This window comes from Haliotis rubra, unplaced genomic scaffold (assembly GCF_003918875.1).
Source record: "Haliotis rubra isolate DU_JTF1 unplaced genomic scaffold, ASM391887v1 Scf427, whole genome shotgun sequence".
NCBI classification, from domain to species: Eukaryota; Metazoa; Mollusca; class Gastropoda; order Lepetellida; family Haliotidae; genus Haliotis; species Haliotis rubra.
Window position 1 is genome coordinate 187,191 of NW_025767110.1, and position 27,914 is coordinate 215,104.

General features: G+C 41.0%; 1 protein-coding gene across 4 annotated transcripts; it reads left to right on the forward strand.

Annotated features, from left to right (window-relative positions):
• Positions 1 to 934: 934 nt before the first annotated feature.
• Positions 935 to 27,881, forward strand: LOC124288844 (cytochrome P450 monooxygenase 169-like). 4 transcript variants are annotated; one of them, XM_046725402.1, is made up of 10 exons: positions 1,002 to 1,054; positions 8,720 to 8,831; positions 9,641 to 9,811; positions 11,030 to 11,112; positions 12,662 to 12,805; positions 14,126 to 14,232; positions 14,790 to 14,902; positions 16,796 to 16,908; positions 21,483 to 21,625; positions 27,727 to 27,881. In XM_046725402.1, the coding sequence occupies exons 3-10, from the start codon at positions 9,656 to 9,658 to the stop codon at positions 27,879 to 27,881; spliced, it is 1,014 nt and encodes a 337-aa protein (XP_046581358.1). In that variant the 5' UTR covers positions 1,002 to 1,054; positions 8,720 to 8,831; positions 9,641 to 9,655. The 4 variants fall into 4 exon arrangements, with proteins under 4 accessions (XP_046581357.1, XP_046581356.1, XP_046581358.1 ...); XM_046725401.1 differs by lacking the exon at positions 8,720 to 8,831 and having other exon boundaries at positions 935 to 1,020; XM_046725400.1 differs by lacking the exon at positions 8,720 to 8,831 and having other exon boundaries at positions 961 to 1,054.
• The last annotated feature ends 33 nt before the right edge of the window (positions 27,882 to 27,914 follow it).

The window sequence follows — 27,914 nt, forward strand, 5'->3', positions numbered from 1 at the left end:
GAATTACTGATTAACAGCCCCGCGTGCAGCTCAGGGCTTACAGCATTTATGCATTCACGGGGGACCCATACGGAAATTCATACTCGATACTTCGATCACCATACTCTATATATTACTTATTAGCATTTTAAGAGTGAATGAGAGAGTGAGTTTAGTTTTTAAGCCCCGCTTTTAGCAATTTTCCATCAATATCACGGCGGGGGACACCAGAAATGGGCTTCACACATTGTACCCATCGAACCCGGATCTTCGGCAGCGTTTGAAATTAACCTCGGTCCTTAGGCCCGACTGAAAACCACCCGGACCTACAGCTTTTGTTTTCAGCAGGTCTTAATGGCCGACAGATTTTTCATCCCCAAAAACTAAAATGATTCTATTTCAGAAAATATTCAGTAATTTCTACTTATTATCTCGATCAGCAGCTGATGTCAGTAAGTGAAATGGATCTGCCCATTTAACGCTGGCTGACCAGTTGTACAGCAAAATAAACACTGATGGTCTAAAGGCTAAACTGTCATGGGAGGATCTTCAAAGAATCCTAAACAATGATACCGAACTCTGTTCAAAATCAGCAGTAGATGTGTATTCATTTAACAACCAACAAACCATAATGATTCCAAACTTGAGTCAAACAGAAATGTACTATAGTAGACAACTGAACATGTTCAATTTTTGCATCCATGTCCATAAGAATGGTGATGGCATCATGTGAATTTATCCAGAAACAGTTGCAAAAAATGGTGGCATGCAGGGGATTAACTGGTTCCCAGATCTTTCAGCGCGACTTCAATATACAGACAGAGTCCAGCTTGACCAATCCGGACGTGACGTCAAATAAACGAGCAGGGCGTTTTAAATGGCAGCCTACACCGGCTCCTAGCTTTGGCGAACGTTAGCGCGCGCAAAGGGAGCCGGGAACCAGCTTACCGTAAGGAAGCGAAAGTACTAGTCGAGAAGTTTTCAAGGGAGGTAACTCTAATTTGTTTACGCATTCAGAGGGCGAATATTATGTATGACGAGGCAAGGTTTTATCATCTTAGTCAAAGAACATAACGTAAGTGTACGGTTGACATTTAAGGGATATTTTGTGACAGATTAGTGTACTGTCATCTTGTTGTTTTGTCACATTTATTGAGGACTGACACCCGTGACTTCCTGTTAAATTCAAGTCCGGTGGTAAGGAAAAGGCTGAGCAAAGCCGTATACATATCCGTGTTACTGTTCAAAGTGGAAACAGTGACAAGAGAAGCTTTTTAATCTGCAGCTTGCCAAACATTTTGTTGAAGTCGATCACAGGAGTTGACATAACTCGCGAAGCACCTTTTAAGTGTGATGATGATTAATAGAGTTCCGGTATGTAGAATGTGAATGGCCCTCCCTAAAATTTATATCCCAGTTTCACCAGTTTTCGGCGACGTAACAGCGATTCGCGGTACATATGTAACCATGCTATCGTAATAAAAATATTTTACATTCAAGACAAAGTACGTTAGCCAAGGTGTTTCCTCTTACTTTTTTTATGATTCTCTCGGCTTCGTCGGTTGAGCAAGGCCGCCATGACCGTAACGTTCTATATTTGGCAACTTGAGCATTACGTCACCAGTTTTCGGCGATAACGTTATACACAGAATATCTATGGTGTTCCAATGTAGATATAATTCATCAAGGCAAATTCGTGTCTCCTAGTCACTTGTCAATCTTTAAGAGTTAAAATATAATGTCAGTTCAACAATTTCAAGCACAGATAACGATGAAATCCAAACAGGTTATATACACTGTTGATGACAGTTTGTGAATGCAGTTCACTCTTCCACTGGGCTGTGATCACAGTGGGGACAGAAAAATGCCGCATGTGTACGTAAAACGGTGACACTTGTACAAAAAATACAAGGTGAACCCAGTGACCACATTTGTCACACTGTGCCCATTTCACAAACGTGATTGAGTCACAACGATGCAATGCATCGGTGTAAATTTTCCGCGACACACAGCAAACTTCGCCGGGTCATCAGTTGCACTGTCGGAAAACTGTCTGAGAAGGTTGTTGATGGGGGCGAGCGCTATGCTTTTCTTGCGTGCGGTCCTTTCCCTTTGACTTATTGTGGCCAGAATTCCCTTTAGACAACAGGGACGATGTGGACAACGATGTAGTGCCGCTTGACTTCTTCTTCCCTTGCCGACTTCCTTATCAGCCTTCCGTTTCTCTGGATGCTGTTTCTTGTGCTCGGCTATCCTGTCAACAACTGCCTGATCTGTGATGACTTTCCGCCAACGATTTTACTGATGGTGTTCCTTGGCTTGTATGTTTGAACATTTCTCAAAACTTCTCCACCCGACATTCCAAGAATGTCCTTGCAGTATCCAGTCTGTCGTCGGTGTCCTGTAATGAAAGCCGCATCTGTTGAATTTGAAACCGCGGGTGTCGGTCTAGAGAAAGATCGGGCAGGCATTACAGCCAAGTCATCAATCACTTCGGGGCTGAGGGGGAAGATTCCTGATTTTGTGAAAGATGACAAAATGTTAACAGGAGTTAACGTTGAGTTGAAAACACGACATGCTATGCTGCATATATCATGCTTTCCGATAGCTTTTCCAGAGTTCACTCTTAAGAATGAATGACATGATCGTATCCATGTCGCCTCAAAAGGCCCGTAACATCCGATGTCCAGTGGCTGTAGGAGGTGGCTTGTATGAGGGGGAAGAACAAATAGGACAATGTGATTTTCCGCGTGCCCATTCTATCAATCCAAGGGAAACGTGACTTTTGTGTCCGTCATAGAGGATGAGAACGGGAGAGTCGGCTGCCATGAGAGGCAAGTGTCGGACCAGGTGCGTTTTCATATACGTGCTGAATATACTTCTGTATTAGACCACCCTGTCTCTGAAACTGTGCCTCCAGTACCGGGTGTAGCTCCTGATAACAGCTCATCTCTCATACGATGTCCAGGAAATACAAAGTAAGGGGGAACGCTGCCACCAGCTGCGTTAACAACGGCAACCATTGTTACCGTTTGTGATTTCCCAGATGTCACGGTCTGTGGTTTGCAATGTATCCCGGCGACGATTTTGGGTGCTGTTACATCAGTTGATAGTCCCTTTTCATCGATATTAAAAATTGCCTGGGGTGAACTTTGAAAGTTGTACTTTTGCATGACGTTGGAGAGTTCTGTGAAATACCGACTGATGTTTTCTTTGGTGGCTGATCTCGCCCTCGCTGCTTCAAGTTTCCTCGGTTTCTGTACTTTAAGTTCCGGCCATCTATCTAAGAAACTGTACAGCCATCGGAGACTTAAAGGATGATCTCTGTCTCTGTGTCCTTGATTGGCAGCGTAATCGCTTGCAAGATTAATGGTCTCCTGACGCGTGATAACCATAGCCAATCTCCCCCATAACTCTGATATGGCTCGCTAAAAAGGATTCTTCTTGTGAGGAGAACAGAGGCATGGGACCCGACTTGACAGTATCTACGCTGATATTGCCCAACAAACGATCCTTAAGGGTAGAAACCGGAACCCCCCACCTGGCTGCTGCTCTCTGTGCGGACACATTTTCTTCTACCACTAGTCTGTAAGCATTATCTAGATCATCTCTGGTGTAATTGGACCCCTCCCCCCTCTCTCTCTCTCTCACACAAACACATATACACACACACCTGCTTGTCATGTACAAAATCATGTTTGGTTTCTCATAGTTCACCTGGGCTTGAACGGGAATATACTAGCTGAATGCCAACAATTATCATGATTATATTGACCACTTTTCAAACTCTTGTTAATGCGTAATCTCATGGACTGTAGTACCCAATGTCTTCAAATTTGGTGACAGGCTACATTGGGGGATTATGCATACACCAGTCGATTTGGGTGACCTTGACCTTATCTTCAAGGTCACCAAGACACTTTGACCACCTTTCAAACTTATGTAAACACGACATCTCATAAAACATTGTACCCAATGTCTTCAATTTTGTCAACAGCCTACATTGCATGATTATGCAGACACCAGTCATTTCAGGCATCTTGTATGTGACCAAAAAATAAAAAGTAGTAAATATGTTATAAATATTCCATTTTTTAGCGGCGGGGGACATTGCCATATCAGTGGCAAACACTTGTTTTATTTGGCCGGAGTTTGATTACACATGACATTGGTAATCAATGCTTCAGGGTGAAATAAAAAGAATATCAAAGGAAGAATAGTAAGTAAGTAGTTACATTAGCACACCCTGGTATCAGTTTAGCATGAAAAACAGGTTTTACTGTTATTAGCTGTTACATAATACAGTACGGCGGTGGGGTAGCATGTTGGCTACTTGTCACACCGAAGACCCGGTGGTCGATTCCCCACATGAGTACAATGTGTGAAGCCTATTTCTGGTGTCCCCCGCCGTGATATTGCTAAGTTCACAGTAAGCCTACAATCAGTGTGCTATCCAAGTACATAAGACTATAGCTTCATTAATTAGTCTAATTTTAATAAGAGTATGAATTTCTTACAAATTACAGTCATCCCTCGCCTTAGCGTGGGTCTCGGGGTCCATGGACGACACCCCGCATTGTCAGACACCCAGGGTATTGGTAACATCTAATGTATCTCAGGTGATGGTTCAATTATGACAAACATATATGTGTGTACACATGAAAACATACATGCATTTGTGAATGGTTACGATACTAAAGTTGAAATGCTCCACCCCCTGCATGATTGAGGGTTACGAAAAGAAAAAATTGTAATAAAGTATTTATGTGTGTAAGATCAATCTGTTATAAAGGTTCACATTGAGTGTGTTTACAACTTTAACTGCTGTAACGTCTGAGACCATGGAAATCCATGTGGACATTCTTATGGTCAACAGGTACCAGGTTATATGGTTCATATAGACTTATCTTGTAATAGAAATAATTAACATAGTTACAGCATGATACATTTGATATTTTAAACAAATATATACTATATACAGTCAGAGCTCGTATATCCGAACTTTAGATATCCGAATACATCGGTTTCTGACATTCTTCACAAAAAATGAAATTTTCTAGTTACAATTTACCTTGTATATCCGAATGTTCGGTTTCCATTATCCGAACGGTCAATTTTAAATATAAAACAACAGAAAAATATGTAAATCAAAACCCAAGGTCTGTTGTCGGGCAAGGGATGAAAACAGGAGGCATGAAGTCTATTATCATTTACACAGAAGAAATAGTTCATTAAATATTTTATTTATTCAGTAGAATATGTAATTATGATAACACATTTTTATTGACTATTTCTGAAGTTTGAAAGTCATTTTGGTTTAAACATATTTTATTATTATTTATGAAAATGAATTGGGATTGGTGAACAAGCATTACTGCTTATGTTAACACCGCTCCCATGCAACATAATTTACAAAATGAAATGGAGGATGTGACGTCATCGATATTGACTATTGCATAAATATATTTTTAAGTACATATAAATATATACAGATTACATCAAATACAACTATTCTCTAAGTAGTCATAATCAGAGAGTTACAGTTGTGTGTGTCTAACAAGCTATTGTAGGAATATAAATCAATCATGAGAAGGCTGTTGAGTTAATTTAAAGCATTTTCCTGAGCAAATTTGAAGCCGCTGTGTCTTGATGATATAATCGTGGACGGATTCAACTATTTTCTGGTTTACATAAGGAGTAAATTCTTTGTTTCCGTTCAAAATGGTATCCAGGGTGCCGTTCCACTAACCGATCTTAGCCCTATGCCAATCGTAAACCCCTAAAATCCCAATCTTAGCGTGACGTTACAATCGGCATACCGTTCCACTAACCAATCTTACCTAAGTCAATCGTAAAGTTAAGATTCAAAGTCTAAGCTGCTCATGACCAACTTAGGATAGCTAAAATCAATCATAGAGAAACCAAAATGGTGGCTTTCCTATTCTATGTGAAAAATAAGAGCGAGCATTTCACCGTGAGCCTCCCCTAAAATCCCCAAAGAAATGAATTTGTATATTTCTGTGATGTAAACAAACACTGCACTGAAGCCTTACAAATGTCAGGCAAGTCTGACCACTGTCGTCATGGGAACACAACCGAGCGAGTCGGTGTGTGACACATTTGTACAACAATATTGCAACGCCATGGTTAAGAATAAGGACAGCTGTGAAGTGAACAATGTTCTGAAGCAAAAAGACACAAATATGTTTGATTTCACTTCGCGCATATTTGGTGGGGATTCTAAAGGCAAGCCGCTGTGTGATTCAAGATTAAATTACATTTGTGACGCTATTCCATTGTCTGCTCGCTCCATTACTTTTCAGGAATGGAGCAATGTGTACCAGCTTCAAATTAAAGACTTCATTTTGTCATTTTGACATATAACTTTGATAACAGAAATATTCCCAATACTTTGAATGTAATTTAAGTAGGGTAATATCCTCGTAACTCTCCATTCCTTAAAAACAATGTGCCTCTCGCACGAAAGAGTCTCGATCTAAGCTTGGATCGGATCGTAAGATCGGGACCGGCTACGATCGGCCTAAGATCGGTTAGTGGAACGGGTGTAACTTTTAGCTAAGACGATTGTAAAATTAGCGTAACTTGCTAAGATTGATCTTAGATAAGATCGGTTAGTGGAACGGCACCCAGGTTATAACGGGTAGTGTAAAGTACATATTAGTTCTTATAAAGTGAGAAAATAGTGTAGGGCGTTTTCACTCTGATATCGACAAGAGCAACATGGACTGTCTATTAAATGTCTTTTATACCTATCGGCGTTGAGGTCGCTAGATCCGAGCGTGAGTCGGCAGTGAACGATGTGACAAAAACAAGAGCCATAATTAAGGTCAATATAAATCTTGTTTTCGTTTTTTGTAATTAGGTTTTTAAATTCTGTGAGACTACATGACCCTTTGGAATTTGGTAGGGCATTCCATAAATTTATTGTGTCCGGTAAAAAGGATTGGCATAAGAGGCAGTTCGACTGTAAATTCCTTGTATTTCAGAGTTATTTCTTAAACTATAGCTTGTAGTTTATTAATTTCTCTTTCAAATGATCACGGTTACCTACTAACAAAATGTTTAATTTTAAAGACATTTACCTGAGTATGATAATCAATTTATCTTATAAAGTTTCATTAAGTTACCTCCACAAGATTCAGTTACATAGCAAATCAGTAATTAGCTAGGGTTAATCTATTCTATCAGGCAGGGGAGTATGGTGTGTTTTCTTTGTTAATTACCTACTCCACTGTCTCATAACTGGGAGTGGGTCGGTGGGGTAGCCTAGTGGTTAAAGCGTTGGCTCGTCATGCAGAAGACCCGTGTTCGATTCCCCACATGGGCACAATGTGTGAAGCTTATTTCTGGTGTCCCCCTACTGATATTGCTGGAATATTGCTAAAAGCTAAACATAAAACCATACTCACTCACTCATAACTGAGAGTCTCACAATTGGGAGTTCTCACAAATGGGAGTAGACCTGTAGGTTAATTAGAGAAGAAACAATTGAAAATGTCGGCTTTGTTAAAAAAATCCAAGCAGCGAATAACAACTCTGTCCGTCAACAATCATCAATCAAAGACTTTTCAAGCCGATTTAATTTATGTTATGTTATGTTATGCAAGATGTTATGTTAAATAAAGATGTAGTTATGTTTCAATGTTATTTTTAGTTGTTTTGTATTCATGTGCAGCCGACCACCTAGGTCCTGGTTCGGATATCCAAATGATTCGTTTGTCCGAGCAATTCAATAAAAAAACAAAGTGTTTTGATAAACGAGGTCTGACTGTATACATGCAATTGTATGCCTACCCTTGATCTTCAGTTCAGGCTCGCTGACTTGGTTGACACATGTTATCGTATCCCAATTGTGTAGATCAATGATCAGGCTGTTGATCACTGGATTGTCTGGTCTAGACTCGATTACATTTTCGACCACAGTGATGCAACTATCCAGAGTATTATCAGGGTAAAACATTTACTTTTGTAAAACACAGACAATCTTTTCTTTTCACACAGGAATAAACAGATAGAAAAGCTATGTATTGGTAATTACAAAAGTTTACAATTTATAAGCCAACTTTACTACATGTAATGCACAATATTAAACACTTATTAAGTTACTTTAATATAACATGTAGTGTGACATTTAAATGCAATAACATGCAGTATAAATGTATAGAAACTTCTTAAAGTAACCTGAGTCAAATAGCATGCTGGCAACCTGTCCATGGGCGGAGTGTTTGCCGGCTGGTCAGTCAAGCACATCCTTGCTTTGGTTTAAAAAGCATTTAAATCATCCTGACAACTTAATTATTTATAGACAATAGGAAAAACTGAAGCATAATTAAATAAATATGGACAAGAGTCATATCTGCCAAGGAGTAGAGAGTAAGTTTGGTTTTACACCGCTTTTAGCAATATTCCAGCAATATCATGGCGATCGAGGGACACCAGAAATGGGCTTAACACATTGTACCCATGTGTAGAATCAAACCCAGGCCTTCTGCATGATGAGTGAACGGTTTAACCACTAGGCTATCCTACCTCCCTCATCTGCCACATAAACAGGGTAAACAGTTTGTTGGATAACGCAATTCAAAAAAAAGATTGTTCCCCCCCAAAATGTAATCCTCCTGCAGTTATAATGGATGATCCCCCAATATGCTGAAATTGTGCAATTTGGGGAAAAAAGGAAGCTGATTTTGAAAGTTGTGTTTTTATGCTTTGATTACAGGAATTGTTCACTGTTTCCATGGTTACAGCTGATATGATCTGCAATACATGATCCACAAGCTCATTATCTTTGACCAAAAAGTAAATGAGTTGAAATTATGTCTCTGAATATGGTAACAATCTATTTAACATTTTGTTCAAATTCAAACCTTAATGTGATTAATGTGTCTAGTCATTTGTTTCTTGTGAGACTTTTGAGATTGAACATCCAGATAGTGCATACAAATGATACATACATACATACATACATACATACACACATACAGACACACACGCACGCACGCACGCACACACACACACATACATACATACATACATACTCTATATCATGAGGTAGCAATTTCAGACCAAATATATACTAGTATATGTATGAAAAAGGCGATAATTAATCAAAAAAAATAGTATCTCATAGGTCAAAGAAAAGTAAAAAATAATTTTAAACGAATATACAGGCATGTGTGTATGGACAAAGTTAGTTTGATTGCCCCGTACAGCCGTAGTGCAATACAAAGTTCACATGCCCTAAGGTAGACCAAAAAATGACAATGTTAAAAGATTATGTTTTTATCTGCAATACTCTTGTTATGATTTTTTTCAAGGATTAAAGAAAAGGTATTAAACTGAAAATGGGACAGTGGGGTAGCCTAGTGGTTAAAGCTTTTACTTTCGTCACACCTGAGGACCGGGTTTGATTCCCCATATGGGTACAATGTGTGAAGCCCATTTCTGGTGTCCCCTGCCATGATATTGCTGGAATATTCTAAACACTGCATAAAACCCAACTCACTCACTCACTCATTCAGCTGATAATGTTTCATTTGCTAAAACCCAATTTAAGAATGGAAGATATATGATATGTTATTTTATGTTTTCAAATAATAAAACAGTTTTTGCCATTCATGTACATTGGTCTGTGTTTTAGTGCTGACACAACAATATGTCGGAAGCTGGTATCAGTAGCGTGATGGGAGTGTACTCCTCTCTCAGCCAGGCAGTGACGTGGAGCTCAGTTCTGGTCTATGGAATCATATTCGGCCTGTCGTATGGGTTCTACAAGGTCATCCTGAGGCCATATCTAACCCCACTCCGAAAGGTAAGGATTGGCAAGTGGGGCTGGCTATTGATATAGATCAAAGAGATTGATACTTGTTAATTAAATATTGATTGATTGTTGATAAATATCAAAGACGTAACTTTGAGCAAAAATGTCTGATAGAAATTAATATATTTCACATCACTGGTGAGTTGGGACATGTTTATGTATGGATTATTAACAAAACAGTGCCCTGAACATAATTTAACAAAGTCATAAAATTGCATATTGTGTGAAAAATAAACTATATTTCAACCACAAAAGATATGAGATAATATCATGACACAATTTTCAAATCGATGATCATTAATAATTTTCCTGTCGACAATATTTCCGATTATCTATTATTTCAGCCAGCCCTATTGGCAGGTGGGGTTTTGTGACACTTTTAGCAATCGGAGTTAAGGTCAAGGCTACCTTATTTCAGAGCTACAGATAATGTTTTGGGTCATTGAGTTATGTACTAGCTTGTGTTCATCTCAATTGGGTATCCTAATTTTTTCTTTGAGTAACCAAATATATTGTACCCACCTCCTCAAAACTCATTTGGGTATTTTGCCATTTTCCATTAATTGTAAAACATATAATCAAGATTAAATGTTGGTTTATGTTTGTTATTTGTATTTGGTCTGTAATGAGAAACAGTAAGAAAGACTGCAAGTTGCCAAGCTCATAATGTGAGGAAATAGAATCTCTCAATATACCTCAGTTATTTGATCTATCCTCGGTAATCTCTGTCACATTTTTGTGTGTACGCATGTAAGATCAAATTTATTGAGTATTTACAAAAGTACAAGCGTACTTGTACGCAATAGACTTAATAGGAATTGAGTTCTCATGTAAATATTTGCATCATTTATGCAGACACACAGCTTATCTGTACCTCTGCTTATTGAAGCACCTGATGCGGAAATACATCCAGTAGGCAGGTGAAGAAGTGTGCAGATAGAAATCTTAGTGGACCAACAAATAATGAAAATTTGAAATGGTGGGCTCTAAATTATATCTATATATTTTCTTTATGTTTAGTGTGTCCTTATCAACGTCTATTCTTTCCAGACCCATGAAGGTCAGGATTAGAATTGGCCTTCATCAACACATGCTTGTAATAAGAGGCGACTAACAGGATCGGGTGGTCAGGCTCGCTGACTGTCATCATATAGCTGGAATATTGCTGAGTTCAGTGTTAAGCAACAAAACAAAATCTATTCTTTTCAGATACCAGGACGACCGATCGGCAACATTTTCCTTGGAAATTTTCGAGAGATATTTGGTGGTGAAAGCATTGATGTCTATGTCAAGTAAGTAACATTCAAATTTGTCATTAAAGGCACAATGTCACACATTTCCTACAATATTTTGGCCTATATTTTATATATTGGGGCATATGCACTCACTTTAGCTTCCTATTGATGCAATAAAGATTTATTATCCCTTATGACTTGCCTGATATCGATAATTGAAACTTCGAGGCGAACAGCTTCCATACAGAGAACACTTGCCATATATGGCATGTAAACAATTGCTCCTTACATTGAAAAATGTCGCACGCGGTATTGTCGGTGTTTGCTGAACTGGTTTCAATCACATGTTGCGTTTTAGGATATTTGTAGAGAGTGCTCCAAGGGACATAAATCTATTGGGTTCGCTTGAAATAATGTTCGGCCGGAAGATGGCACGAGAGTCAGTTAATGCAACGTTGCATTAATTCATTCGAACATTTTAATTTGATATTGTAATCTTAGTACATAATTGTTTTAAATAAATTATTTGGTAGCTTCCATGAGGGCTGATAGTTAATTTTATTGAGAGAAATGGATTATTTATTTTTAGAGAAATGTTGTGTGACATGATGCCTTTAAGTTAGTGATAGTGAGTGAATCAAAAATCTATGTCTCATGTAAAATTGCAGCCCAAAAGCATTTGGATACAATAATAATAATATCACAGCAGTCTGAAAATAATAAAATCCTGTGATTGACATCATGAGCATTATCTACGTAATTGGGATATGGTGACTTGAACCGACCAGCAAGCATGACCATCCAATCCTGTCAGTCACCTTTTATGAATAGCATGGATTGTGGATGACCACCTCTGGTCCTATATCTTCACGTGTGTCCATCCAGCTAGGGACACATGGTACTTCAGGGGTGGAAATAACCCATTGCCAGACGCCCGAGTCCAGTGTTTTTTTCTGTTTTTTTCTGTGTGGAAAAATTATCAGGGCAAGTGATTTTACATGTGCCACTGTACCGGAGTACACTAGCAATTTTAAAGTTATTTCCACCCCTGTACTTAAATTACTGACCCCTGGAGATCTGGGTTAAAGTTGATCTTCAGTAACCCATGCTTGTCATTAGAGGCAACTAATGGGATCGGGTGGTTAGGCTCGCTGGCTTGGTTGACACATGTCATCAAATCCCAGTTGCATAGATCGATGCTCCTGTTGTTGATCACTTGATTGTCTGGTCCAGACACGATAATTTACTGACCGCCACAATAGGGGGAATATTGCTGAGTGAGGCGTTAAACAACCAACCAACCAACCAACCAACCAACCAACTTGAGGTACTATTTCTACCTTCATGCTACTTAGTATGATGATGACAGACCAAGGATCTCGAAAACAAATTGCGATTGGACCCCATGATCCTTTGATGTTAGATAAGGAACTCAGTGTTGCCATGGTTACTGGTTTTCACTATGGATATTTGGGAGATATTGCAATGGAAACCACAGAAATATTTCGTTATTACCTTCCTAAGTAAATAACTGTTTGCTTGTTTTAGATTTATCAGTGGACTTTTCATTCCAAAGATGTATATATGTGACATGTTTGTGTTTAAGATGGGTGAAGGAGATGAAGTCAGGCATGATCAGGTACAACCATATTCTGGGCCAGCAGAGATTGATGGTGGCAGAGGCTGATGCCATGAAGCACATAATGGTCACTCACAGCAAGAACTATGTCAAGTCAACGTTCCTCTTCAGGTCAGTGTGTCCTGAATCCATAATGGTACACGAATACAGTGAGATCCTGAATACCTGGACACATTCGTTTTTGCGTAAATCGTCCGGATAACTGAATACCTGGATATCTGGAATTCTGTCTTGCAGACTTTGGTGTTGAAACGGTAGCAACCATACACTTCTGGTGTTAAATCACTCCCCAAATAGCGTGGTCGTTTTGATTTGCTAAATACAATTCACTCAGTGTCAGATAGGCCTGTTAGACACAACTAGCGTATCTTTGTTTAAACACAACTAGCGTATCTTTGTTTAGACACAACTAGCGTATCTTTGTTTAAACACAACTAGCGTATCTTTGTTTAAACACAACTAGCGTATCTTTGTTTAGACACAACTAGCGTATCTTTGTTTAGACACAACTAGCGTATCTTTGTTTAAACACAACTAGCATATCTTTGTTTAGACACAACAAGCGTATCTTTGTTTAAACACAACTAGTGTATCTTTGTTTAGACACAACTAGCGTATCTTTGTTTAGACACAACTAGCGTATCTTTGTTTAGACACAACTAGCGTATCTTTGTTTAAACACAACAAGCGTATCTTTGTTTAGACACAACTAGCGTATCTTTGTTTAGACACAACTAGCGTATCTTTGTTTAGACACAACTAGCTTATCTTTGTTTAAACACAACTAGCGATCTTTGTTTAGACACAACTAAGCGATATCTTTGTTTAGACACAACTAGCGTATCTTTGTTTAGACACAACTAGCGTATCTTTGTTTAAACACAACTAGCATATCTTTGTTTAGACACAACAATTGTATCTTTGTTTAAACACAACTAGTGTATCTTTGTTTAGACACAACTAGCGTATCTTTGTTTAAACACAACTAGCGTATCTTTGTTTAAACACAACTAGCGTATCTTTGTTTAGACACAACTAGTGTATCTTTGTTTAGACACAACTAGCGTATCTTTGTTTAGACACATCTAGCGTATCTTTGTTTAGACACAACTAGCATATTTTGTTTAGACAGAACTAGCGTATCTTTGTTTAGACACAACTAGCGTATCTTTGTTTAAACACAACTAGCGTATCTTTGTTTAGACACAACTAGCGTATCTTTGTTTAGACACAACTAGCGTATCTTTGTTTAAACACAACTAGCGTATCTTTGTTTAGACACAACTAGCGTATCTTTGTTTAAACACAACTAGCGTATCTTTGTTTAGACACAACTAGCGTATCTTTGTTTAGACACAACTAGTGTATCTTTGTTTAGACACATCTAGCGTATCTTTGTTTAGACACAACTAGCGTATCTTTGTCTTGCAGGCTGTTCACAAGAGTCACAGGTGATGGTTTGATCAGCTTGAATGGTGAACAGCATCTGACTCAGAGAAAACTTTGCCTTGGAGCATTCAAGAGTTCATTTCTAAAAAGTGAGTACAGAGGACATTGTGTCAGATAGACTACATCACAGACAATGCAGACTCAGCTGGAAAGGTAGCTATCAGACTGAGTGGAGCAAATGGGATTTATATGCTGATATTGGCAATATGTCAGCAAGATCACTCTGGCCTCACTTAACTTAGCCAGAGATGACAAAGCAGTACTTTCACAGATTTATCTAATCTCTTCAATGGGCCATTGTTTAACGAAAATTGTTTAATTTTCTCAGATATTTTAGAGAAGTGTTGCTTGATAAAACTAGACAAATCCTTTTCCATAATCGTAAGAAATATCTGCTAAATGTACACTTCAATGTACTGTTTCAACTATACTCAACTAAATTATAAACTTGACATTTGTTAAATTGAATATCACAATGGAAGAAGAGAAGTCAGTAATGAGTGTGACATCGAAGGCAGGCAGTGACAGCAGCACATCTCCTCATGGACAGGAGAGCCTGTTGGTACACACTACCAGGAAGTTGTCACCATGTTGTAGTGAAGTCCTCCCACCGTCTGAGGGTTTGTAAACATTGTTGCTGTTTCAGACATGATTCCGGCCATACAGAAACATGGCGAGGAGCTGGTGGACTTCTGGGCCCAGAAGTTGACGGAAAACGAAGATACAGATCTGGATGTTGGTGATGACATGAGTAGAATGGTGAGTCCTGGATGTTGGGAATGACATGAGTAGAATGGTGAGTCCTGGACATTGGGGATGACATGAGTAGAATGGTGAGTCCTGGATGTTGGGATGACATGAGTAGAATGGTGAGTCCTGGACATTGGGGATGACATGAGTAGAATGGTGAGTCCTGGACATTGGGGTTGACATGAGTAGAATGGTGAGTCCTGGATGTTGGGGATGACATGAGTAGAATGGTGAGTCCTGGATGTTGGGAATGACATGAGTAGAATGGTGAGTCCTGGATGTTGGGGATGACATGAGTAGAATGGTGAGTCCTGGATGTTGGGATGACATGAGTAGAATGGTGATTCCTGGACATTGGGGATGACATGAGTAGAATGGTGAGTCCTGGATGTTGGTGATGACATGAGTAGAATGGTGAGTCCTGGATGTTGGGATGACATGAGTAGAATGGTGAGTCCTGGACATTGGGGATGACATGAGTAGAATGGTGAGTCCTGGACATTGGGGATGACATGAGTAGAATGGTGAGTCCTGGATGTTGGGGATGACATGAGTAGAATGGTGAGTCCTGGATGTTGGGAATGACATGAGTAGAATGGTGAGTCCTGGATGTTGGGAATGACATGAGTAGAATGGTGAGTCCTGGATGTTGGGTTGACATGAGTAGAATGGTGATTCCTGGACATTGGGGATGACATGAGTAGAATGGTGAGTCCTGGACATTGGGGATGACATGAGGTAGAATGGTGAGTCCTGGATGTTGGGTGATGACATGAGTAGAATGGTGAGTCCTGGACGTTGGGATGACATGAGTAGAATGGTGAGTCCTGGACATTGGGGATGACATGAGTAGAATGGTGAGTCCTGGACATTGGGGATGACATGAGTAGAATGGTGAGTCCTGGATGTTGGGGATGACATGAGTAGAATGGTGAGTCCTGGATGTTGGGAATGACATGAGTAGAATGGTGAGTCCTGGATGTTGGGGATGACATGAGTAGAATGGTGAGTCCTGGATGTTGGGTTGACATGAGTAGAATGGTGATTCCTGGACATTGGGGATGACATGAGTAGAATGGTGAGTCCTGGACATTGGGGATGACATGAGTAGAATGGTGAGTCCTGGACATTGGGGATGACATGAGTAGAATGGTGAGTCCTGGACATTGGGGATGACATGAGTAGAATGGTGAGTCCTGGACATTGGGGATGACATGAGTAGAATGGTGAGTCCTGGACGTTGGGTTGACATGAGTAGAATGGTGAGTCCTGGATGTTGGGGTTGACATGAGTAGAATGGAGAGTCCTGAACATTGGGGATGACATGAGTAGAATGGTGAGTCCTGTTGGGTTGACATGAGTAGAATGGTGAGTCCTGGATGAGTAGAATGGTGAGTCCTGGACATTGGGGGATGACATGAGTAGAATGGTGAGTCCTGGATGTTGGGGTTGACATGAGTAGAATGGTGGAGTCCTGGACATGAGTAGAATGGTGAGTCCTGACATTGGGCTGACATGAGTAGAATGGTGAGTCCTGGACATCGGGTTGACATGAGTACAATGGTGAGTCCTTGATGTTGGGTTGACATGAGTGGAATGGTGAGTCCTGGACATTGAAGCACAGTTCAGCACAACATAAATATCTAAATATTGAAGCACAGGTCAGTAGAACAACAGTATCTAAATAACGAAGTACAGTTCACTTGATCACAAGCATTTAAAAATAGAAGCACAGTTCAGTATTTGAGAAGAGAACATTGAAGCACAGTTAAGTAGAAAAGCAGGTTAGTTTCAGTTGAACATTTGTGTGATACATTGTATCTTTAGAGCTCCTGCATCCAGATGGCTGCAGACACTAGCATGACACGGAAACAAATATGATAACAAGTTTGTTGTTGACAGACAATGGACATCATCTCAGAGTGCGGGTTTGGATACAACACTGAGGCACTTCATAAACCAGAGCAGAAGGGATGCAGGGCCTTTACAGACCTGTTGTATGGCTTCAAACCCAGGTGAGTGTAGATCAGGATGGCCTCTGTAGTGCATAGAGTGCCTGACTGCAGAGTGGAATGTTGGGGATTCAGTACCCTAACTGCCTCTGTCATGTAGTGCATAGAGTGCCTGACTGGAGAGTGGAATGTTGGGGATTCAGTACTAACTGCCTCTGTCAACTGCCTCTGGCATGAAGTGCATAGAGTGCCTGACTGGAGAGTGGAATGTTGGGGATTCAGTACCCTAACTGCCTCTGTCATGTAGTGCATAGAGTGCCTGACTGGAGAGTGGAATGTTGGGGATTCAGTACCCTAACTGTCTCTGTCATGTAGTGCATAGAGTGCCTGACTGGAGAGTGGAATGTTGGGGATTCAGTACCCTAACTGCCTCTGTCATGTGCATAGTGCATAGAGTGCCTGACTGGAGAGTGGAATGTTGGGGATTCAGTACCCTAACTGTCTCTGTCATGTAGTGCATAGAGTGCCTGACTGGAGAGTGGAATGTTGGGGATTCAGTACCCTAACTGTCCTCTGTCATGTAGTGCATAGAGTGCCTGACTGGAGAGCGGAATGTTGGGGATTCAGTACCCTAACTGCCTCTGTCATGTAGTGCATAGAGTGCCTGACTGGAGAGTGGAATGTTGGGGATTCAGTACCCTAACTGCCTCTGTCATGTAGTGCATAGAGTGCCTGACTGGAGAGTGGAATGTTGGGGATTCAGTACCCTAACTGCCTCTGTCATGTAGTGCATAGTGCCTGACTGGAGAGTGGAATGTTGGGGATTCAGTACCCCAAAACTGTCTCTGTCATGTAGTGCATAGAGTGCCTGACTGGAGAGTGGAATGTTGGGGATTCAGTACCCTAACTGCCTCTGTCATGTAGTGCATAGAGTGCCTGACTGGAGAGTGGAATGTTGGGGATTCAGTACCCTAACTGCCTGCCATGTAGTGCATAGAGTGCCTGACTGGAGAGTGGAATGTTGGGGATTCAGTACCCTAACTGCCTCTGTCATGTAGTAGGAATGTTGGGGATTCAGTACCTTAACTGCCTCTGTCATGTAGTGCATAGAGTGCCTGACTGGAGAGTGGAATGTTGGGGATTCAGTACCCTAACTGCCTCTGTCATGTAGTGCATAGAGTGCCTGACTGGAGAGTGGAATGTTGGGGATTCAGTACCCTAACTGCCTCTGTCATGTAGTGCATAGAGTGCCTGACTGGAGAGTGGAATGTTGGGGATTCAGTACCCTAACTGCCTCTGTCATGTAGTGCATAGAGTGCCTGACTGGAGAGTGGAATGTTGGGGATTCAGTACCCTAACTGCCTCTGTCATGTACTGGAGAGTGGAATGTTGGGGATTCAGTACCCTAACTGCCTCTGTCATGTAGTGCATAGAGTGCCTGGAGAGTGTTGGGGGATTCAGTGCCTGACTCTAACTGTCTCTCTGTCATGTAGTGCATAGAGTGCCTGACTGGAGAGTGGAATGTTGGGGATTCAGTACCCTAACTGTCTCTGTCATGTAGTGCATAGAGTGCCTGACTGGAGAGTGGAATGTTGGGGATTCAGTACCCTAACTGTCTCTGTCATGTAGTGCATAGAGTGCCTGACTGGAGAGTGGGAATGTTGGGGATTCAGTACCCTAACTGCCTCTGTCATGTAGTGCATAGAGTGCCTGACTGGAGAGTGGAATGTTGGGGATTCAGTACCCTAACTGTCTCTGTCATGTAGTGCATAGAGTGCCTGACTGGAGAGTGGAATGTTGGGGATTCAGTACCCTAACTGCCTCTGTCATGTAGTGCATAGAGTGCCTGACTGGAGAGTGGAATGTTGGGGATTCAGTACCCTAACTGTCTCTGTCATGTAGTGCATAGAGTGCCTGACTGGAGAGCCTGACTGGAATGTTGGGGATTCAGTACCCTAACTGTCTCTGTCATGTAGTGCATAGAGTGCCTGACTGGAGAGTGGAATGTTGGGGATTCAGTACCCTAACTGCCTCTGTGGTCAAGTGGACAGAGCGCCTGATGGAGAATGGAATGTTGGGGATTCAGTACCCTAACTGCCTCTGTCATGTAGTGCATAGAGTGCCTGACTGGAGAGTAGAATGTTGGGGATTCAGTACCCTAACTGCCTCTGTCATGTAGTGCATAGAGTGCCTGACTGGAGTGTGGAATGTTGGGGATTCAGTACCCTAACTGCCTCTGTCATGTAGTGCATAGAGTGCCTGACTGGAGTGTGGAATGTTGGGGATTCAGTACCCTAACTGCCTCTGTCATGTAGTGCATAGAGTGCCTGACTGGACAGTGGAATGTTGGGGATTCAGTACCCTAACTGCCTCTGTCATGTAGTGCATAGAGTGCCTGACTGGACAGTGGAATGTTGGGGATTCAGTACCCTAACTGTCTCTGTGGTCAAGTGGACAGAGCGTCTGATGGAGAATGGAATGTTGGGGATTCAGTTCCCTCACTGTCGCTGAAGGGGTTGTTGTCGGCACGGGTACTACAGATATGTACCCCAGGTACGTTTCTGTATACAGAAACGTACCTTGGCCATAATGAGAATACAGAAACGTACCCTAGGACGATTCCATTCCCATTGTGCCGTATACTTGACCGGAACTGTCATACTGTTGTATTAGATACATTTGATTGCGTTATGTAAATAATGAGAATACACAGTAACGGATATTTCGCGATGCATATGAATACCACTCAGAGTCAGTTGAACGGGAACAACTACATACGGTTTTGCTTTTGGATTGCGGAATATGGACTCCTCCGCCTTTTAGGGTACCGGGTACGTTTCTGTATTTTGACTTTCTTTAGGGTACATATCTGTATACAGAAAGGTACCTGGGGTACGTATCTGTAGTACCTGTGCCGACAACGACCCCTTCAGCCTAACTGTCTCTGTGGTCAAGTGGACAGAGGGTCTGATGGAGAGTGTGGTCTGTGGTTTGATTCCATGACCACCTCTGTATTTGGGGGGATAGAGGGAGTGTTTGCCTGGAGACTGATGGCTTGTGGTTGCATCTCAGAGGAGTAGCACTATGGAACTACACACACATACTTACAATCACACAGACCTACAAACACAAGGCAGTAGGGTAGCCTAGTGGTTAAAGCGTTTGCTTTTCATGCCGAGGACCCGGGTTCGATTCTCTATTTCAGGTGTCCCCTGATAGTGCTGGAATAATGTGCTGTGCCTTGATTGTTAGTGCTATGAGCATACCTAGTGTGGAGTTTGGTGCTATATAAATGGACACATTATTATTATTATTAATATTAATATTGCTGAAACCTCACTCACTCACTCAAACTAACACACAAACTCACACACACAAATACTTTCAATATCACACACTCCCATCCCTACACAGACAAACAGATGGACACATGCATGCACACAAAGAGACTTACATAAACACACACTCACACAAACTCTTCTCATGTGCCCACATAGACATACACACACGCGTCACTATATCTGCATGATTGTTGAGCACAACTTTTACCCACATTTCACTTCGCTGTGAGTAGGACCACAGATGTACTGAAAATAATCAACTCAAACAGACCTGGGTGTTGTCTGTAGTATAAACTATGTGTGATTTGTGAACATATGTTATTTGTCACTGTGCATGAATTTTCACTGTGCAGACTTTCTACAATCAAAGATTTGTGAATGTCTGATTTGTGACAGTGAGTGAGTGAGGTTAGTTATACGCCACATTCAACAATATTCCAGCTGTATGGTGGTGGTCTGTAAATAATCGGGTCTGGGCCAGACAATCCAGTGATCAACAGCATGAGCATCGATCTTTGCAATATTTGGGATACGATGACATATGTCAACCGAGAGCCTGACCATGATGTTAGTTACCTCTTACGACAAGCATGGGTTACTGAAGATCAATCATAACCCGGTGAGGTGAGGTGCTGGTGAGGTGAGGTGCTGGTGAGGTGAGGTGCTGGTGAGGTGCACAGCTTTGCAACCATATTTTTGTGTGCATATTTTTGGTTGAATACGATGTAATACTGTACAACAATAATCCCAAAATACTGCACATCAGGTATTGAAACAAAAAGGCCTTCTGAATACAAGTATAATGAAAAGGCCACTTATATAGCTCTAACTCCACTCTGTGGGGGGCATGCTCTAAGTGCATACAACACAACAGACCTTTTTACCCTGGATAACCCAAGCTGCCTGTAAGATGCTAGAAAGTTAATAGTCATGTGATGTATCCCACCGGGTACCCATTTTCTGCAGGGTGAAGAAATGCAGTTGTTGCAGAGCAGGACTGAAGTCCTAGAAACACTCAGGGTCAAGTTGCCAAACACGGTCACCCATCCAAGGACTTCGCGATCGTTACCTACCTTGCTTAACTGTTGTGCAACCTTCGCTCTATGCACAAGAACACACATAGATCATAGATCATACACACATAGATCATCCCTTATTATGAATATGTTGCAGAACAATAAGAGCCCCAAACAGTTCATTATTTGATAATCTTCTATTACTGAACATGATGTACATAGTAAAATATGCCACTATATAATGCCTGCATTAATTTAAATGTTTTCATCTTTTATTTAGCCTAATGCGGGTGTTTTTGCCATGGTTAAACAGCCACCTGCCATCTGAAGAAAACAGAAAGTTTGCCAGGAATCTGTCTGTGACGAACAAGATGATCCACGACGTCATTAGCAACAAGCAGAAAGCCTTAGAGGAGTGCACAGGTGATGACAGGTTACATTAGCAACAAGCAGAAAGCCTTAGAGGAGTGCACAGTGATGACAGGTTACATTAGCAACAAGCAGAAAGCCTTAGAGGAGTGCACAGTGATGACAGGTTACATTAGCAACAAGCAGAAAGCTTTAGAGGAGTGCACAGTGATGACAGGTTACATTAGCAACAAGCAGAAAGCCTAAGAGGAGTGCACAGATGATGACAGGTTACATTAGCAACAAGCAGAAAGCCTTAGAGGAGTGCACAGTGATGACAGGTTGCATTAGCAACAAGCAGAAAGCCTTAGAGGAGTGCACAGTGATGACAGGTTACATTAGCAACAAGCAGAAAGCCTTAGAGGAGTGCACAGTGATGACAGGTTACATTAGCAACAAGCAGAAAGCCTTAGAGGAGTGCACAGTGATGACAGGTTACATTAGCAACAAGCAGAAAGCCTTAGAGGAGTGCACAGTGATGACAGGTTACATTAGCAACAAGCAGAAAGCCTTAGAGGAGTGCACAGTGATGACAGGTTACATTAGCAACAAGCAGAAAGCCTTAGAGGAGTGCACAGTGATGACAGGTTACATTAGCAACAAGCAGAAAGCCTTAGAGGAGTGCACAGTGATGACAGGTTACATTAGCAACAAGCAGAAAGCCTTAGAGGAGTGCACAGTGATGACAGGTTACATTAGCCATGACAACAGCTGCAGAAGATGCTTGGAATCCAGCTCAAGATAGGAACTGAGGATGTGAAGACCTCAAACTCAGCCAGAAATCTACATTAGCAACAAGCCCTAGATGAAGTCCTTGCAGAGGATGTGCTTTCACTACAAACGATGACAAGGTTCCGCAACTTCCTAGACAACAAGACAACAAAGCTCTAATGCAAACACACTGTAATCACAAAGCTGGACTATTGCAACTCACTCTTTTGCAACCTGCGAGCATCTTCAACACTTTATAAATTGCAGAAAATTCAAAAGCGCATGGCAGCTGCGTGTGTGGTCTCGAACCCATCGCCATGACCATATATCGCCAGTTCTGAAATCCCTTCACTGGCTTCCAGTAAAGTACAGGATCTACTTCAAGATTCTGCTACAGACTCATAACTGCCTCTCGATGACCAGTCCTGTGACTACCTTCGCCAGCTTGTACATCTGCATGTACCCACCAAGAGCTCTTAGATCAAAGATACGTTAAGACTAACACAGCCAAGCACTAAAACATCAATGGGTGATAGAGCCTTTTTTCTGTAGTAGCAGCACCAGCTCTGTGGAACAATCTTCCAGTCACCCTCAGACGAACTGAGTCACATTCACAATTCAAGAACTTGCTCCAAAACCTACTTCTTTAAGATGGCTTCTGAATAGAACTCTTTTCCACACTTATTGTGTTTTTAACTATGTTATGCAACGCGCCCGTTGAGCATCTATGATGGAAACTAGAAGCTATACAAACAATTATTATTATTACATTAACAACAAGCAGAAAGCTTTAGAGGAGTGCACAGGTGATGACAGGTTACATTAGCAACAAGCAGAAAGCCTTAGAGGAGTGCACAGTGATGACAGGTTACATTAGCAACAAGCAGAAAGCCTTAGAGGAGTGCACAGTGATGACAGGTTACATTAGCAACAAGCAGAAAGCCTTAGAGGAGTGCACAGTGATGACAGGTTACATTAGCAACAAGCAGAAAGCTTTAGAGGAGGGCACAGGTGATGACAGGTTACATTAGCAACAAGCAGAAAGCCTTAGAGGAGTGCACAGTGATGAGAGGTTACATTAGCAACAAGCAGAAAGCCTTAGAGGCGTGCACAGTGATGACAGGTTACATTAGCAACAAGCAGAAAGCCTTAGAGGAGTGCACAGTGATGACAGGTTACATTAGCAACAAGCAGAAAGCCTTAGAGGCGTGCACAGTGATGACAGGTTACATTAGCAACAAGCAGAAAGCCTTAGAGGCGTGCACAGTGATGACAGGTTATATTAGCTGGAGCATCAGATGTCTGGCACCTTGGTATAATCCGTTTAGCTCAAAAGCGAACCGATGAATTGCAATCTAACTAGAAAACTACTTAAAATATAATACTTAATGAAATGCTGATCATAATTGCGATAGCGATAGTCAATGATGGCAGTCTGTAAATAGTCAAGCCTGGACCAGACAATCCAGTGATTGTATAGTATGTTGGGATAAGATGACAAACATCAACTAAGTCACCAAGCCTGACCTACCAAACCTGTTTATCACCTCTTATGACAAACCTGGATTGCTGAAGATCAGAATACAGAGGACTAGATCTGATGTCAAATATCTAGGACATATCATCAACATCAGGTTATTGTTGATATTTGAGAAACATAATGACCCCACCATCAGTAAGACGACTAAGTGATCTGTCAGTTACCATGAAGCAGTCAGACTATGACAAACTTGTTGACTACAATACAAAGAAGAAATATCACCCTGCTGTTCAGACAATCAAAACAGACAATAATTCAAGACATTCCAGGTCAATGGTTTAGACCTTTTTTATGATGTTTTTGGGATGATATTTTGTGGAGGAAAGGGTGAGAAATAAGGGTGGAGGTGTGTGGGGGGGAATTTAATTTAGGTGTAAACTAGATAATCTAGATTACATTTCCTTGAAGGTGAGTGTGAGTTTAGTTTTCCGCCGCTTTTAGCAATATTCCAGCAATATCACGGTAGGGCCCTTCAGAAATGGGCCATTTCGGGATTCAAACCCCATCTTCGGCATAACGAGTGAATGCTTTAACCACTGGGCTACCTAACTGCCCCTTTTTCTGGAAGGAAGCAACAACCTATAGTTACATGATTCCAACAGAAGAATTGGGGTCTTCTCGTTTATCCACCACCTATTGTTCTAGGTGGACAAGTCACTGAAGCGGAATAATCCTCAAGACAATAGATGTCCCTGAAATTTTGTTCCCTGTGAAATAAGATCCCCCCTTGAATGTAGTAGTAAAAAAGTAAGTCTTTCTACATTTTTTTTTATTTCAACAATACATACAATATCAAAATTAACAATACATTCAATATCTATGACAATCCTCAATTGCCTGTTAAATGGGATACTGCATCCCAATATGCATATACATCCATATGGCCAGCCAAGAATTGCTGTTTGATGTTACATAATCTGTTTGTTAAATTGACATATTTAACTTTCTTGCGAGGAGGTTTGGCACCTCCTCTTAATTGCATACATGATGCCTCTACGTAAGATTGTTCTTTTTTCAAGAATTCAGTTACCATTCAGTTACCATTCCAAGCTTCTGAACTTTTCTCCAAACACTCTGGCTAAAGTGAAAGTAGCAACCCTTTAATATGGCATTTTGAAAAGTCATCTTGATGGCGTTTTGAGCAGCTGACTCAAAATCAGTGAACACACTCACTGGATCCAATACAATGTTCTTAGAGGCCGCTACATTCTTCACATTTCCAAAGAAACGTTCATATGTCGACTGCTTTTTATCTGGGAGCAGACCATACACCAAAGGGCACATCTTATTTTGCACAAATGCATGAATGGTGTAAAGCTGGGTGAACACACCAGGGCACTTGTCAAATGTTCCGTCACAGTAGTACACATCTGCTTCGAGAGAAGTCGCGAGGTTCTCGCCAGTCGCCAAGGTCAGGATCTTGTCATGGTCGCCGTGAGAAAACAGCAGGAAGTTGTCATTGGCATGCGCCTTAGTATATGCATCGGGAAGATCTATTGCTGATCTAGTTGCTGGCAGATGGGGATGTCTTTGGCTCGAGCGGTATAGAGCAGGACGTACACTGTCAAAGATGGGCACTTCTGCAATGATGTCAGGATTCATCACTCTCAGACCTAGAACAGAGAAACACAATGTTAAATTCAAAGAAAACTGTTGTAGTATTTTAGTATTTAATAGTAATTAAAAAGTTGCCAAGTATTTATGTTAATATTTACCTGATAACTCCTCCTGATAAAGAGATGGAATTGGTTTGGAATCTTTTCGGACAAGGTCCTTAAGATTGGCCAAGAAAGAATCTACAGCGATTCTATTCTCCACAGATGCATGGTTATGCTGGTCTCTGTAGGACGGAGAATATTATCTTTGGTGTTAAAGCGTGGCATGGCAGTTCTTCTGGGCGCAGTTCCAATGGACAGATGTTCCTCGTCTTCTTTTAACTACAAACTTGTGATTTTGGAACACTAAGTACTGACCACCTCTACCATTAGGAATAAACTGGACATTAACCTGTTGGTTAGCCATCGTGACTGACCATTTAAGAACCTCATGTACCATTTTATAATCGTGTAATAGTGAAAAGTGTTCACTGAATTAAAAAAACAGAAATAGCATAATCGACACAATTTAATTAAAGTTCACGAACACTGTTCACTGTAACAGGGCAAATCAGCTAATTAGTGTCACCCACCAGGACCAAATTTCAGAGTGAGCAGTGTAATCACTAACCCGTGTCAACTAATCCCATCTAATCCCTTGTCAAAACTAAAGGGTGGTGGATAAGTGAGAATGAACCGAAGAATTTACCAGAAGAAAGTCCTCTGTTACACGCACAGGATTCACCAAAAAGGTCTATGATCTATGTTGTATTGCATGAAATTAACAGATGACATCCTTACATTGTCAGCTTGCAAGCAAGGTTAATCTCTTGGGTCATGTTGACAGGCTGTCAGACCTCAGACACAAATCCAATCAGAACTTTTTTCGTCCTGGAAATATATACCTATATCCAGTGATGAACCTGTCATTAGGGAAATATCTACTTAGATCCAATGATGAACCTGTCATTAGGGACATATCTACTTAGATCCAATGATGAACCTGTCATTAGGGAAATATCTACTTAGATCCAATGATGAACCTGTCATTAGGGAAATATATACCTATATCCAATGATGAACCTGTCATTAGGGAAATATCTACTTAGATCCAATGATGAACCTGTCATTAGGGAAATATATACCTATATCCAATGATGAACCTGTCATTAGGGAAATATCTACTTAGATCCAATGATGAACCTGTCATTAGGGAAATATCTACTTAGATCCAATGATGAACCTGTCATTAGGGAAATATCTACTTAGATCCAATGATGAACCTGTCATCAGGGAAATATCTACTTAGATCCAATGGTGAACCTGTCATTAGGGAAATATCTACTTAGACCCAATGATGAACCTGTCATTAGGGAAATATCTACTTAGACCCAATGATGAACCTGTCATTAGGGAAATAACTACTTAGATCCAATGATGAACCTGTCATTAGGGAAATATCTACTTAGACCCAATGATGAACCTGTCATTAGGGAAATATCTACTTAGATCCAATGATGAACCTGTCATTAGGGAAATATCTACTTAGATCCAATGCTGAACCTGTCATTAGGGAAATATCTACTTAGATCCAATGCTGAACCTGTCATTAGGGAAATATCTACTTAGATCCAATGCTGAACCTGTCATTAGGGAAATATCTACTTAGATCCAATGATGAACCTGTCATTAGGGAAATATCTACTTAGATCCAATGCTGAACCTGTCATTAGGGAAATATCTACTTAGATCCAATGCTGAACCTGTCATTAGGGAAATATCTACTTAGATCCAATGCTGAACCTGTCATTAGGGAAATATCTACTTAGATCCAATGCTGAACCTGTCATTAGGGAAATATCTACTTAGATCCAATGATGAACCTGTCATTAGGGAAATATCTACTTAGATCCAATTACGTACCTGTCATTAGGGAAATATCTACTTAGATCCAATGATGAACCTGTCATTAGGGAAATATCTACTTAGATCCAATTACGTACCTGTCATTAGGGAAATATCTACTTAGATCCAATGATGAACCTGTCATTAGGGACCTCAGACACAAATCCCATCAGAACTTTCTTGTCCTGCAGCATCAACTTTGGACATTCTCAGCACCATACTTGTGCTGACAGTTGATGAAAGTGGTAAATGTCTAGGACCTATGCCAACTTGGCCCCCTCACAAATTACGCCGTCATGTCATGATGCGCCTGAAATACTGATCAGAGCTGCGTGAAATGACCCATGTGATTTTTATCATTACAGATGAGAGTAAACTCACTGACCTTCTTAGCATGCTGCTGCTGGCGCGGGATACAGAGTCAGGGGAAGGGTTGTCACGGCAACAGCTGAGAGATCATGTGATGACCTTCATGTTAGCAGGTCATGAGGTGAGATGGTCAGAGAGTGCTGAACTGTAGGGGAGTTGGGGTAGCCCAGTCAGGTCATGAGGT